The 15,473-nt window shown below is 54.2% G+C and overlaps 1 protein-coding gene across 3 annotated transcripts in view; it reads right to left on the reverse strand.

Moving 5' to 3' along the window:
- Window positions 1–15,246, reverse strand: part of SCLY (selenocysteine lyase) — a 36,060-nt gene extending 20,814 nt beyond the window's left edge. For 2 of the 3 annotated variants that reach the window (XM_037069184.1, XM_037069182.1), the window contains exons 1-4: window positions 15,051–15,246; window positions 7,955–8,067; window positions 4,952–5,052; window positions 1,576–1,756 (exon numbers count right to left, since the gene is read on the reverse strand). In XM_037069184.1, the coding sequence (XP_036925079.1) occupies window positions 1,576–1,756; window positions 4,952–5,052; window positions 7,955–8,067; window positions 15,051–15,136 (481 nt within the window). In that variant the 5' untranslated portion in view covers window positions 15,137–15,246. The remainder of the gene's footprint in view (window positions 1–1,575; window positions 1,757–4,951; window positions 5,053–7,954; window positions 8,068–15,050) is intronic. The other variant, XM_037069183.1, reaches the window with a different exon arrangement.
- Window positions 15,247–15,473: the final 227 nt, after the last annotated feature.

A 15,473-nucleotide genomic window follows, 5' to 3' on the forward strand; every position in this document is an offset into this window, starting at 1 on the left:
NAATTCCCAGTCAGGGCACCTGCCTGGGCAGTGGGCTGGGTCCCCAGTGCGGGGGCATGTGTGACAGGCAACCACACATTGATGTTTCTCTCTCTCTCTTTCTCCTTCCCTCCCCCCCTCTAAAAACAAAACAACCCCCCAAACAACAGACAAACCCCAGCCAAACTGAGCAGGACAGTGGCTGGGGCCACGGTGCTCTGTGCCTCACATCTGTTTCTCTAACGTTAAACTGTTTCCATCACCTGCATTTCACCCTTTGCAAACCATGTGTGAGTTCAGAGCAGAGGCCGGAGGCCACAGGAACTGAGAACGGTGCACGCTGACTGCCGTCCTGGGTAAGCAGGGCCGCGGAAAGGCGGCAGCGGTAAAAGGAGCAACTTCCTGGAGAAGGGAGGCCTGGCTTTTCTAATGTTAAATTTAACTGGGGCACTCGGGTGAGACCAGGGGGAGGAAGGCCTTTCCAACAGGACAGCCAGCGCACAGGCGCCCGCAGCGGCACCCGCCCTCCGGCACACGGAAGGGCCTGCGCGTCTGCAGGCAGGCTCACCCGGAGAGCCAGGACTACGAAGTCAAAGGGGAGTGTTAACCCAGCCTGTCTTTGAGGGAAAAGGCTCTTAGTTTTTCTTTTCTTTTTTCTTTTTTTAAAAATGATTTTATTTATGCCCTGGCTGATGTGGCCCAGTAGATTGGGTGATGGCTGTGAACTAAAGGTTGCTGGTTCGATCCCCAGTCAGGGCACGTCCCTGGGTTGTGGGCCGGGTCCCCAGTTGGGGGTGTGCGATCTCTCACATACTTATGTGTCTCAAGACCTCGTGTCACAGGAAAAGCAAGAGCAGGACCAGTCCCTTCCGTGTGACAGCAGCAGGGCCCCCGTCACTGCCAGCGAGCCTGGCAGGCTCTCAGGGAGGCCCGGGCCTCCCTCCCTCAGCCTCACCGAGGGCCTCTGGTTCCCACCACCTGAATTCCATGACTTTGGTCTGTTTTCTTCATAGGGGACCTGGAAGCCAAGATTGAGTGACTGAAATCAAATAATGCAAAGCACTACTTAGTGTGTTATGGACACGCTATTTAAATGTGTACTATAGCCCTGGCTGGTGTGGCTCAGTGGACTGAGCGCTGGCCTGCAAACCGAAGGGTTACTAGTTCAATTCCCCGTCTAGGACAAGTGCCTGGGTTGCGAGCCAGGCCGCCGGTGGGGAGAGCATGAGAGGCACCCCTGCACTGATGTTTCTCTCTCTTTCTCCCTCCCTCTCTCTCTCTCTAAAAATAAATAAAATCTTTAAAAGAGAGACAACATTAGATATGCACTAATGCAGTTTGCACAGCATGCACTGTGTACGATCATCTGAAATACCACCTGGGAAAACCGACCGCCCTGCACCTGCTTGTCACTCTCCCTCCTGCCGCCCTGGGCCAGCTGGAGGGCCGGCTGTGTGCCTGCACCTGGGAGCAGCCGGGGAGCCAAGCGCGGCAGGGCAATGACCCCGGGCGACCCCGGACCACCCCCACCCCCAGCCAATCAGGCAGGCTCGGTGGAGTTGTCCAAGCTGGAGTCCAGCCAGGCTGGTCACTCACCGGCCACTTGTTCCTCCACCAGGTGCTCCAGGGGCAGGCGGATGGAGTCGTGCTCCACAGTGCAGGTGACGATGTGGGGCATGGCGCGCTCCACCGGGCTGTGATGCTGGGCCGGGTCGCCCTCTTCAGTGTGGGTTTTGTGGAAGTGGGTCACCGCAGAATGGATCACCAAGTTATTCGACTGCAGAGACACGGCAAGAGAGCACTCACAACGCTGTGCTGAGGGCAGGGTGGGGGCAGGGCAGGACCACCCAGTGCCTGGCACTGAGAAGAGGCTTCGCTGCAGAGACTAGGGGTTCCAGACTGTCGGGCGCTGCAGAGCTCGCTTCTGGGCAATGGGCCTGCTGCACCTTAGGTACGCACAAACCACTCACGCCTCCTTAAACTCTACGAACCTGTCGGAAGGGACTACTTCCCCCAGGTGGACAGCTGGGGGGAGTGCCGCTCAGCACTGTGGCCAGGCCCTGCGGCACCCCCGTGGGCCTGTGTCCAAGTGGGACCGGCCTCACCCACCACTGCTCTGCCAGCAGCAGCGTGGTGGCTGAAAGGGTGACCGGTGGTGGCGCCATCCACAGCGGCAGCGCCTTGGAAAGCCCTTTGCTGGGCACCAATAACTGGCCGCCATGAGTGACGCGACCTAGTTCAGTGGAGCGCCGAGCAGACGTGGAAGCTCCGGCACGCTCCGCGGTGGACCCAAAAGCTCGGACACTTGCTGAGTGGACAGGGCAGCAAGCAGTATACACAGCACCACAAACTGTACGGAAGGGCCAGACCCACACATGTCAGCTTACATGTGCAAAAAAACCCCGGAAAGGTGCAAGGGAAGGGGGAGAATCCACAAATCTACACATTTACTGCATTTCACACACAGGCGGCCCGCGGGGCACACAGGACCAACAGTGCTGGGCTCCTGGAGAGAGAAGCGGACCACAGAGAAAAGTGGGGGGGTGAGAGAAGCCTTTTTTTTTTTTAAAGTAACCTTTTCTCTTAAAGGGGAAGTGTGTGAAACATTAACATTTTGATGAAAAAGCACAGCAGTGGGGCCTGAGTGACTGCCCCTGGGTCTGGACGCAGCTGCGGCCGCCTGGAGCCCCGCGCCCCAGCTTCCGGCGCCTTCCCCTCGAGCATCCCCAGACTCCAGCGCGGGTCTGGCCTCTTCCTAGCCTTCAGGGAGTGGAGCCGAACTGAACCTTTTCTGCGGAGATGGCCGCAGAAAGGCGGTGGCCATCCTGGTCTTGTCCCCCGTAGAGGCACGCAGGGACAGCGGGCCCCGGCAGAGAGAGGGACGGCCCGCAGAGTTCCCGCTGATCTGAGACACACCAAGCCGGGTGTTGGTGAGGACTCGGAAGGGCTCCTCCAAAAGGGGACGAGCCCTCAGCAGCCCCAGGAGGCACCCCCGAAAATGCAGCCGCCCTCGCAGCGACTCTGCACATCCTTCTGGGCCCTATGGCGGGAAGGGCCCACAAACCACTTCAGGGGCGGGGCCTGCACACCAGAGGTCGCAGGGATGGCAGGGTACAAGGTCACCCCAGTGACTGTGTCAAGATGCAGATGCCCCGCCCCCTGCCCCATGTGCCACCTCCGCGGCAGGCAGCGGCTGACAAGGCCACGGGGACGCACGCTCGCCCCCGTCCTGAGAAACCCCACGATGGCTGCACTCCCGGTGGCCCCGAGACCACAGCGGCTCCATCAGAACTGGGTCCCAACCCCAAATGTGCCCCATGCTCCCAGGCCAGGGAGCTCTGACAAGACCAGGACAGCCGTCTGTGCCACTGGTCCGGCAGTGACAGACAGCGTCCAGGGGCCTGGCGGCAGCTCCCCCATCTCCTCACTCAGCCAGGCCACTCGGCTCCGCCCTTTCCAGGAACCCCCCACCCCTCGGCGCCTGAGCCCCATCCCTGCTGCCACCGGGAACTGCGGATGCTCCGCTGCAGGTCTGTGTCATGGGGGGTCACTGCGGGTCCATTTCAACCCTGAGGGACGTCTGCTTGTTCCAGCATCTGGCTGTCCTGAACAGCACTGCTCCGAGCGGTCCTCTCCTGTCCCTGGGCCCGGCGTCTGTGCGTTGAGGACACATGCCCCGAGTGGGGCTGCCAGCTGAGAGGGTTGGCCTCGTCCCCTGCACCGGACGATGAAGCCGCCTTCCAAGTGCCCTCCCAGCTTGCATCCTGCCATCTCAGGCTGGGTGTCCCTGCCCTCCGGCCCTGCCCCTGCTTCCCCACAGGGGACGGTGCATACGGCAGGTGTTCACTCCTGGACCTGGGTCCTCAGGAGGCTGAGATGTCCTCACTGCAGAGACCACGGGCCTCTCCGTGCAGCACGTTGCCAGTGTCCGGCCTCGGGGGTCCACAGATGCCGTCCACTTGCGGCCTCGGTGCGGCCTCGGCACCTGTGGGCCCCCAGCCGGTTGGCTGTCGACTCTCTCCACGGTGCTCCTTGACGAACCGGGATGCCCCTGTGGTGGCGCTGGGGGTAGAACGTGCTCCTCTCTTCCTCATGGTTTCATGCCTTCTTATGGTTAAGGAAGCCACCGCTCCGCAGTACCGCAAAAACACCTTCAGCCCTGGCCGGGTACTCGGTTGGTGAGAGCAGCGTCTGGGTACGCCAAGGCTGCGGGTTCGAGCCCCAGTCAGGGTGCACAATCAACGCTGGTTGTATCAGTAGTAATTCGCTCCATTCACTTAGGTCTTGTCTGGCGGCCCGCAGTAATACTCTATCGCTTTCCTGGGGGTGGGGGGTCTCACAAACTCGTCTGCGCCAGGTTTACTTCCTAAATATCCGACGTGATTTGTGGTAATTTGTGGTAAACACCCATTGTGTGGCGGGCACATAAAAACACAATGGATTTCTCTACGTAGTGACTTCGTCACATTCTCTTGTGAACTCAAACAACGTGGCTGTGGATCCCTTCGGGTTTCGGGGTGGGCGGGTAGTCACAACAGCTGTGGACGGCTCCGGGCCTCCCTTCCCCGAGCCCAGTGACACGTGGAGCCTCTCTCACTGAGCCAAGGGCTCGGTGCCCACGGGTGACCTCAGTGACCTCTTCCTGGGTCTGAAGAGGCGCGATGGCTCGGCCCTCGCCCTCAGTCCCGCCAGTGACTTGGCGGGCGTCCGGGGACTGGCTCTGGGCGAAGGGAGGGCGAACGCTCTTCACTGAAGCCACATGCAAAGCAAGTTGGCTCACACGTCGCACCACGGGCATCCTATCAGGCACCTGGAATCCGCTCACGGGATAAATACTGCTAGCCCCATCACGCTGACTGATAAAACAGCAAGCGCTAACATTGCTCTCTCTGCAAAGAACCTGCCGACCAGGAGCCGCCTTCTCTCACAAGGAAGTTCGCAGGCCCGAGCCCACGGGGCCGGGAGACTGTACCTCGGTGCCGCCAGAGGTGAAGACGATGTCCCGAGCGCTCCCACCGATCATCTTCGCGAGGCTCTCCCGGGCTGCGCTGATAACGTCCTTGGCCTTCCTACCTGGAGGGACCAGAACAGAGATTCATTAGCATGCCTTTACCAGGTGAATCAATGCATCTGGGGAGTGACAAGGACAGAGGAGCGAGCGAATTATCACACCAGACGAGTTCCGGAGACATGGTGACCTGGCACTGGGGTCGCAGTGAGGAATTAGCTAACCAGGAGCCCCCATTGGAACTGGGGGGGACTGGCGTGAGCTGGACACAAACATGGGGGACGCCTGGGAGCCCTGACGTTCCCACACGCGCTGCTTCATACCGGGCACCAGCAGACGGGAAGCCGAGGCTCCTGCCCTGCCCCCGACTCATCAGGACAGAAGGACGGAAGGTGGGGTAATGGGCTTAAAGTCACACTGCAAAACCGCAGAAATAAGCAAAGCTGAAACCCATGACCACCCCACAGAGCCAGGTGCCCTGTCTCTCACTGCAGGTCCCGCAGCAAGTGGCCGCTCTGGGGATGCACCTGCTGTCCCGAGGGGCCGGGACCCCCCAATGCCACCCAGTCTCTGTGGCTCTGGCAACCAGCCCACCAGGGGCAAAGACGGACAGACAGACAGGGCTCCGGGACTCCCTCTCTGTAAAGGTCAGTGACCACTGTCGGTCTACAGAGCCGGCAGTTGCTAAGCTTTTTTGCTTTTTCGACTGTTTGATCCTATTTGCAAAGAAACCAAAACACAAAAGCCCCAAGGACTTGAGCAGACACCATTATATGTATAATTATATGTAATAAAACAGATGTAAAAAAATAGGTGTGGCAAAAAGAAATGGACACAGCAGTCCATACACTCCTTCCGCCCACGGTGTCGATTCTCACCGAGAGTGGTGACGGGCTGAGGGCTTCGGAAAAACTTGGTCACTGCAGTGAGAGGCTGTGGGGGGACTGGTGACATCGGTGGGCTCAGGCAGGAGAGTGGCCTGCTCAGCCTCTTAGCTCCTCGAGGACAGTCACGCAGACGCTCACAGGGATCTGTGTTCTGTGTCACTATGTGGGACCTGAGTCCTTGGAGGGGGGTCTCGACTCCACCCGAAGCAGGTCCTCCTCGAGAGCGCTGCTGGCCGGGCTCGGGGGACTGCCCACTGCAGGGGGTGGTTATGGCGGGAATAGCCCAGAACCCAGGGCGGAAAGAGCCAGTTCTCCCGGGGACCAGCCAGTGATGGTGGATGCACTCGGCCGCCCCCTTAACATGTCTTTAAGTACATTCCCCCAAATGAACATTAAGTCATAATAATGAAAGTGAGAGTAATGACATCATTCTATCATAAAGGCGATTTTCTGGGCCCCCCGTTTTTTAATTTTTACCTGAGTACCAACAAAAAGCGAGTTGCAATGCATTTCTTACTAATGGCTCTTAGTTTGTGGAAACGAGGCTGTCAAGGTACGAGAACACTATTTCTATTGTAAATAGTGGGTTAGGGTTATTTGTAAACTTCTTCGTTTTAACTGCTTTTTATTGGCATTTAATTATTTTCCACATTCGCAAGGTCAATGCATCGGCAAGTGCAATCCGACTAGAGGAAAGATGAGAGACAAGGACCAGCCCGGTTTGGACAGAACACACGGGCCGAGGAAGCCCACAGGCACGTCGACAACACTGGTGCCTGCTTCCGAAAATGCGCTCGGCTCTCAGGTCGCGGGGAAACTGCGTGAACGCCTGGCATGCAAGTCCACTGCGGTGGGGAAGCCCAGCGGGGCATGACTCAGCCCTGGTGTGGAGACCCACTCGAAAGCTATTTTTGGTCACCGTGCTCCACAGGTGAGGTAGGTCTTAACAGACGGGAAACATTCGATCAGAGAGGTGCAGCTGGAAAACACTCTGTCACTCTGCTGTACGGCCAACGGTGGTAGGCGGTTCTTTCCCACAACCTCCGATGCTCTGCACCAGCGATTTCTAACGGGCGCTGCAGGAATTTTTGGAACCTGCAAGGGGCGCTGACCTCTTTTTCCTTAGATTGTCAAATGACAAAAATGACAACAGCCGACACCACAGCAGCCGTCTGGTGTGAATGCCCTGAACCAAAACTATGATATCTGAGATATGTATGTCCGTGTGTGTGTGTGTGATCTTATTGGTCACGTTGCATAAAAAGGTTATGTCTGGTTGATTCTTGGTACAAGAAATCTTCATATAATGACACCTATATTTTTGTCAGATCGGCAAAAAACATATTTCTTGGTGTGCCGAAGAATTTTAGTAATTCATTTACGTGTGCTGGGAGATGAGAAAGGTTGGAAATCACTGCTCTATGTCCAAACAAGAACAAATGAGAATAAGAAGATTTCTAGTTAAAGAATTTAAAAGTAATTTTCGATAAAAAAAAAAGACCAGGATAATTTTTGATCCCGATGATGAAAAAGATTTTGCAAATTTTGTGAGGATCAATTGAGACAGATGCCTGAAAGGGTTTTAATAGGTGTAGTTATCACAAATAAGTCTTTTTTTTTAAAGAAATTATTTATTTTTAAAGAGAGGAAAAGGGAGGGAGAAAGAGAGGGACAGAAACGTCAGTGTGTGGCTGCCTCTCACACGCCCCTCTCTGGGGGCCTGGTCCGCAACCCAGGCATGTGCCCTCACTTGGAACTGAACCAGCGCTCAGTCCACGGTGCCACGCCAGCCAGGGCCATTGCAAATAACTCTTAGTAAGGCATCTCATTTGTCTGTGGAAGGGAGACAGGAGCGTATGTTAAAGATTAAAGATTGTGGTGTCAGCAAGGCTCAGCATACCAAGTTGGACTTCCCGGAAAAAAGCTTGCAAAACACGATTAAAAAATAATAAAAAATAAAAAAAAGAATTAGAGCTAATCTATCCAACACCAAGCAAAAACTGCACCCCCCGCCAGTGGGGGGTGCCCACTTTCCCGGGCGCCTCCGCCCCCACCCGCCATCTGTGCGCGTCTACATTACCTGCAGGGTACGGGCTGCTGGGGTTGCCCCAGGCGTCCCGCAGGGCCTCGGTCACCGCCTGGATGACAGCGGGCTCCAGTGGCGTGGTGGCGTTGTAGTCCATGTAGACGCTGCCGGGGGAAGGAGAGGAGAGGGATGCGGACTCGCAGGTCCTCTGGGCCAGCTTAGTAACCACGCCGGGTCTCTGCGGAGGCGGTGCGGCCGGGGGCGGGCCGGCACCCGCCCCTCGCATCCTCCCTCCCTCTGCACTTGCCCAGGAGCGGGTCTCCTCGAACTTTCGGGTTTCTAAGCCTGCACTGACCACACCCCCTTTGCCCCCTTTTTCTTTCTGGTCTGTGCTCTGACTCGGCCCTCTGGTGGGGACCCGCAGGGGGCCCACCCCTGCCTCCCAGCCTCCTTCCCTGCAGCTCTTCCCAGCCCTCCACCTCTCAGGCGCCCGGACCTGCCCCTTGGTGGCGGTAGCATCCACGGCCAGTGGCGGAACGACAGCTCCGGGGGCTCTGCAGGCTCCCTCGCTGGCCTGTCACCTGCACCGGGCACAGTGGCCCGCACGACGACAAAGTGATGTCACAGGACGCACCTCCTCTGCAAGACCCGGTGGGGAACCCCACCTGTGTGCGGTTCACCCAGAACAAACCAGAGGGCGGTGGCTGCGCGCAGGAGCGAGCCCTGCCGCTGCCGGAAAGGGCTGTGCCCGAATTTTAAGTCAACAACAGTGTTGACACCCATTCAAACACATGAACGTCCAAACACAATGACCAACCACGGCTCTGAAAACACGGTTTCTGTTTTGTTTTGTTTTGAGGGCATAATCATTTTCATTATGTAAGCACAGTTCATGCCCACGCTTATTAAACTCTGCCATAGGCTGGCCTTCACAACATTTGTCGCAGCCCTCGTGAGCGCCACACGACTTTGGAAAGCAGCCCACCCATCCTCGACTGGGTTTGGGCGCCCGACCACCTTCCGCGGTGACGCTGTTTAACAAATGAGTACACCTGCGATGGACATCCTGCTGCCCAGAGCGTCAGACTGCTCAGGAAAGCCTAAATCACCCTGTAAAACCGTTAAGCTGTTTTATTTAACATGTAATGGTTGTGATAAAGCAAAGCTTAACGTTTCCGCAGCCTTTTAATGTATACTTTTATAGACAGACTTTACCATCCCAGAAGCCAGAATACATTTAGTTTCTCTTCATGTGTAACTAAAACTTTCAAGAGGGTGTATGCTATAATTCAGATACAATTACTCATGGCGCTATAGCAAGACCTGATACATAACCAGGAAAGAGATATTTAACATCATTGCTTAGACTCATAAAATGGTGAATTTTCACCAAATTGATACTCTTATTTGTAATATTTCCTATACTCTTAAATGATACTGCTTGGCAAGGGACTGATATAATTTTTTATTGCAATTAGTAGCAAATGAATTCTAACTTATTACTCAATGCATACATTCCTCTTTAACTATGGCTTTGCCAAAAAGTTCATTCTGTTTTTAGGTAAAAAATAAAAGACATTTTTTATATTCACCAATAACTTTGTTGAACAACACATTCATCGTTTTGTTCCGCTACCATTATAAAGGTGCCCATCCTTTAGGCAACTTCATAATTCCATCTCCCCAAAACTTTTTTTTTCTTTTTTTTAATATATTCTATTGATTATACCATTACAGTTGTTCTATTCCCCCCCTTCATTCCCCTCCACCCGCACACTCCCTCCCCCACCATTCTCCCCCCTTAGTTTATAACCACGTGTCTCAAGTTCTTTAGATTCTATATTTCCCCCACTATTCTCGCCCTCCCCCCTATCTATTTTCTACCTACCATCTATGCTATTTTCTGTGCCTTCTCCCCCCTTCTCCTCCTCCCACCCCCCTGTTTCTAACCCTCCATGTGTTCTTCATTTCTATGGTTCCACTCCTGATCTAGCTGTCCTCTTGGTTTGCTTTTGTTTTAGGTGTGGTTGTTAATAACTGTGTGTTTGCTGTCCTTTCACTGTTCATATTTTTCATCTTCTTTTTCTTATATAAGTCCCTTTAGCATTTCATATAATAAGGGCTTGGTGATGATGAACTCCTTGAACTTGACCTTATCTGAGAAGCACTTTATCTGTCCTTCCATTCTAAATGAAAGTTTTGCTGGATAAAGCAATCTTGGCTGTAGGTCTTTGGATTTCATGACTTGGAATACTTCTTTCCAGCCCCTTCTTGCCTGTAAGGTCTCTTTTGAGAAATCCGCTGACAGTCTGATGGGTACTCCTTTGTAGGTGACTGTCCCCTTATCCCTTGCTGCTTCTAGGATTCTCTCCTTCATTTTGGTCTTGGCTAATGTAATTATGATGTGCCTTGGTGTGTTCCTTCTTGGGTCCAACTTCTTTGGCACTCTCTGAGCTTCCTGGATTTCCTGGAAGTCTATTTCCTTTGCCAGACTGGGGAAGTTCTCCTTTATTATTTGTTCAAATACGTTTTCCACTCGTGGCTGTTTCTTTCCCCCTTCTGGTACCCCTATAATTCGGATGTTGGAACGTTTAAAGATGTCCTGGAGGTTCCTAAGCCTCTCCTCATTTTTTTGAATTCTCATTTCTTCATTCCTTTCTGGTGGGATGTTTTGTTCTTCCTTCTGGTCCATTCCATTGATTTGAGTCCCAGTTTCCTTTCCATCACTATTGGTTTCCTGTGCATCTCCCTTCATTTCAATTAGTTTAGCCTTCATATGTTCCTCTAATTTGTGCCTATGTTCCTCTAATTTGTGACTATAATCTACCAGTTCTGTGAGCATCCTGATAAATAGTGTCTTGAATTGTGCTTCTGAGAGGCTGGCAATTTCTTGGTCGCTTAGAGTTATTGGCTCTTGGACTTTGAGTTCTTCTTGTGCCATCTTTCGGGTTGTTCATGCCTGTTCAGTAGCAGGATCAGAGCCCTAAAGTGTTCACTAGAACAGGGCAACTAAGTCGCTGGGTCGTGATGTTGTATGTGGGGGCGGGGTCAAAGAGGGACAATGGCTTCCCATATGCCCGGGCCGCCAAGGCCCCGGCGCCACAGCCACCACCGTCACCAGGCCCATGTGTTTCATTCCACTGCACTCGAGTGTGCCACCACCATCTACCCTCCACCACTGGGTTCGCCCCCTGGGGCCTGTGTGGTCCGTCTCACTGTGCGCGAATGTGCGACCGCGGTCAGTCTGCCCCGCACCCCGACTAGGTCTGGGCTGCCTGCGCTCCTAGGTCTGTCCTGCCCGACCCAGCTCCGCTGCTGGCTCCGCCTCTCTTACCGTCCCCGTTGAATGGTTCGTAGTTGTCAGACTTCCGTATAATTCCATTTTCTGGTCTTTGGGTGTGTCCTAGTTCTCCAAACCTTTGTTGTGTTCAAACTTGGTTGTGGGAGAAGGCACAGTGTTTCCACCTATGCCTCCATCTTGGCGGAAGTCCCCCCAAAACTTTTATCTTTTTGAGCAAAGAACTGTTCCAGGTGCCTTTTGCAGTCTTCCAGAGAACTGAAATTTTTCTCCATTAAGACAATTTTGTAAAGACCAAAATAAATGGAAATCCGAAGGAGGCACAGTGTCTGGGGAATACGGTGCATGAATCGGGACTTCCCAGCCAGGCTGTGACAGTTTTGCCTGGTCACCAAAGAACCACACGGTCTCGTGTTCTCCTGATGGAAGATTCCGCGTTGTCTGTGGACTAGTTCTGGACGCTTTTCACAGAGAGCAGCTCTCAGCGGTCTACTTGGAGTGGTACTGGTCGGAATTAGTCGTCTGGTTTTCCGGAAGGAGCCCCGGATAGAGGACCCCCTCCCGAGGCACCGTGTACACAACACCACCTTCTCTGGACGGAGACCAGCCTTTGCTGAGGCTGGTGGCGCTTCATTCGCGACACCACGATCTCCTCCCTTCCACATTATTGTAAAGTATGCACTTTTCATCGCCCATCACAAGTTGTTTTTAAAAAGAAATGCTTTTGTTACATTTAAGTAGAGAATCACATGCAGAAATATAGTCAAGGAGGGTTTTTTTGCTTAACTTATGTGGAACCCAAACATCAAAGCAATTAACATGACCTAGCTGGCGCAAATTATTTTCAATGCTTGACTTGGACATTCTGAGTATGTCGGCTGTCTCCCATGTGGTATAACATTGATTGTTCTCAATCAGCGTCTCAACTGGATCCCTGTCAACTTCAACTGGTCCACCCGACGGAGGAGCAACGTCCAGCGAGGAATCTCCAGCACGAAACTTCACAAACCACTTCTGACACGTTCAGTCACAGCACCTTCTCCAACACTGCACACATCTTTTTTTGTGTTTCAGTTGCATTTTTCCATTTTATTGAAATAGCAAAGTATACATTGCCCAAAATGTTGCTTATATTCTGCCATTTTCAATATTAACATGGCTACACAAAAATTCACCAATTTTAATGTTTTTTTAAATGCACACTGACATGACAGCTGTCAATGAAGTTAAAGACAACTAAGCACTACTAGAGCCAACATATGGAAAAAAACAGAATGAACTTTTTGGCCAACCAATGCTAACAGCATTACTTCAGAATTAATCCTCCTATGGAAAGTAACTGTCCGGGGGTGGGGGGGGGAACCATTGCAGAACTGATCTATTCCTTAAAGATTTTCAAGTATTATAGGAACACAAAGTCAGGAAAAACTGAAAACTTGACACTCCATCTTGTTTTACTAATTATGAAGCTTCTCCACTTAACACAGTATCACACCAAGAACTACTGTTAAGCATGAGCCATTTTCAGCTTCTTCGAGCTCGCGGCACTCTACAGTTCCACCGGCCAGGAGAAATGAGTAATCAGTCTTAGGCAACTCAGAAGAGGCATGAAAAGATAAGGTGACTTTGGCTTATAAGAACCTGCTGTCAGCCCTGGCCCCTGTGGACTGAGCGTCCGCTTGCAAACTGGAAAGTCGCCGGTTCCATTCCTGGTGGGCACCCGCCTCAGTCCGGGTCCCCAGTAGGGGGCGTGTGAGAGGCAACCACACAGTGATGTTTCTCTTTCTCCTTTCTCCTCTCTCTAAAAATAAATAATTAAAGTCTTAAAAAAAAAACCCTGCTATAGACCCTGAAATGCCAGATTCGAAGTAACAACAGCAAAACCAAAGATCACAGCAGTAAGCCGCCACGTCACCGCATGTCAAGAATTCTGAAATAGGGAACAGCCTTTTATTCCCTCTCAACGCCTGCTCTTCGTTGCTGCCAGCTTGTGGCCGCAGGCCGATGGAGGCCAGCCGGCACGCGGTCCGCTTTGCTCACAGCGACCTGTCGCAGCCCGTGTCACCTAACTCCGCTTCGCCCCAACCATGCCCCTTAATTTCACATTCTGACGCAATCCCGTCTCCCCGCCAACCGCAGCACGCGCACCCAACAACGCGCCATTCGCCACCACTGACGGAGCTGCGTGGGAAAGTCTGGCGTGCGCCGAAATGGTGGCCCCGCCCCGGCCTGAGCCCGTCCGGTCCTCAGGGAACAGCACTTTTCCCAGCGTCCCTTGCAGTCCCCGTGTGCTCCCCGTCGCACAGCCCCCTTGGGCTGAGCGTGCATTGAAGCCAGAGGCCTCTCCTCCACACCAGTCCCAGTGTCCCACTAATTCGTGGGCGACAGGCACTCCAGAATGGGACGCAGACTTCGGTGGAACCTGCCGTGTCTTTGAACAACTGCCATTTGTATACTGGATCTTAACTACATCACTACTTTCTTCTTTATTTGTTTCCCTTTCCCGATGATAGTTTAAGTTTATGAAGTGGTTGTTTTATGGAGGCAGATCCTTTTAAATCCAAACTGGTCATTGGTTCATCGGGGCTCAGCCTCTTTACTACTTACTTCTACTGGTTCAGGGGCTCAGACGCTGTGCTCCTTGGAAATCCGGGTTCTTTCTTCTCAGCAGCCCCGACCTCAGGTGTGACGGGCTCAGGAGGCTGTTTACCAGTATGTCTCCCTTTCGGACAGCCCACCACGCTTAAAAACTGGAAAAACCACCTCTCTCGCACCAAGACCCTTTGGTGCATCTCGGGGGCCTGGAACACTGGGGGGGCCTGCAAGCCTCGCCGGACAGGTCTCGGACTGAGGCACAGCGGGGCCCTTCTTTTTCCCGTCTTACGAGGGAGGCGCAAACACAGGGACGTGGGACAGTGTTTACAACACCCCCACCCCCACAACCACCGTTCTGGAGGCCAACCCACAGAAGTTTGGATGCAGCGCGTGGTCTCCAAGCTGCCCCAAGTCACCTGGGAGGTGCAGGGCTTTGGGGCTTTGGGCAGTGTGCCCTGTCTGGAATCAGGACCCTCCCTGTCCTAACTCTGCTCTACTCTCACACCCTGTAATTGTTCCAAAGGTCCTCAAGCTCCGGAGGGCAGCTAGTGATCACCGCTTTTCAGCCTGCTGCTTGGCTCACTTATGGCTTGACTTTCAGATACACACTTGGTAGACCGGCTACTTCCTTAAAGTGCTGTCAGTATTGGGTGGACGAGCTAAACTCTGTGACTTTCACAACCAAAAGGCAAAAAGGCATCCTGCATGCCCCTCCACTCGGTCTCTCTGGCGGACATCCTCCCAGCACTGCCCGGCTCCGTCCCAACCAGGCGGAATGCCTCGTGCAAGGGCTGGTCTGATGGAGACCGGGACCCAGGCTTTACAGGAGCGCACACATTCCCCGCGTTCAGGTAAAGAGGATTACCAGAAAAAAATGCATTTAACACCTTCCTGGAGTGGGAGGTGCAGCCTCACCAACTAGACAACGCCTCACCTGCACGCCTGGCCCGCCCCCCGCCCCCCGCGGGGAGGTCGGGTGGACCGGAAGTGCCGTCCGGTCTGCGCCCCCGCTTTCCCCGGAGCTCAGGCCAGAGGCATCCTCGTTAATCCTGCTTTCCCAGCACCACAGCATCAGCAAGGCCTGCGGGTTCTGCCTCCGTGCGTTCACTTCTCCGGCCACCACCCCTCCCGCCTAGAGTATTATAAATAGACCCAAAGGTTTCGCAATGTCCCCCTTGCCCCAACCCCGCGGCGTCCGGAGGGCTTCCCGGAGAAGGGGGCCGGCGGTTCCCCTCGCCTTCCCCTCCCAGGGCGCACCTCTCCGGCGGGCTCTTCTCTTCGTGGCCGCCGGGCGGACTCGCCCCGCGCCTCTGCGCGTGACTGCCCGGTGCCCGGGTCTCCATCTCGGTCGCGCCTCGGGCCGGTCCCACTCAACGGCCACAGGCGCTGTCACACCAGCTCAGCAAGTTATTTCTGGAGCGTAGCTCCGGGGCTCCGCTGCCAAGGGGGGGAGGCGGGGCCCCGAATCCCGGGGCGCGTCTGGATTGGCTCAGTTGTGCACACTGGGCCAATCGCAGCGCTTCAGCCTGTCTGCTTCTCGGCAAGGACGAGGTGGAATGTTGATTGGCTACGCGCAGTCAGGTGACGGTTCTGGGACGGGGCGGGGCGTGGTCGGTCGCACAGAGCTGGCGGGAAACCTGCGGGGCGCTGTCTCTCCGGCTCCTCGCTCTTCGGAGCCCT

This window comes from Sturnira hondurensis, unplaced genomic scaffold, assembly GCF_014824575.4.
Source record: "Sturnira hondurensis isolate 20B ecotype Veracruz unplaced genomic scaffold, ASM1482457v3 Scaffold0018493, whole genome shotgun sequence".
Lineage (NCBI taxonomy): Eukaryota > Metazoa > Chordata > Mammalia > Chiroptera > Phyllostomidae > Sturnira > Sturnira hondurensis.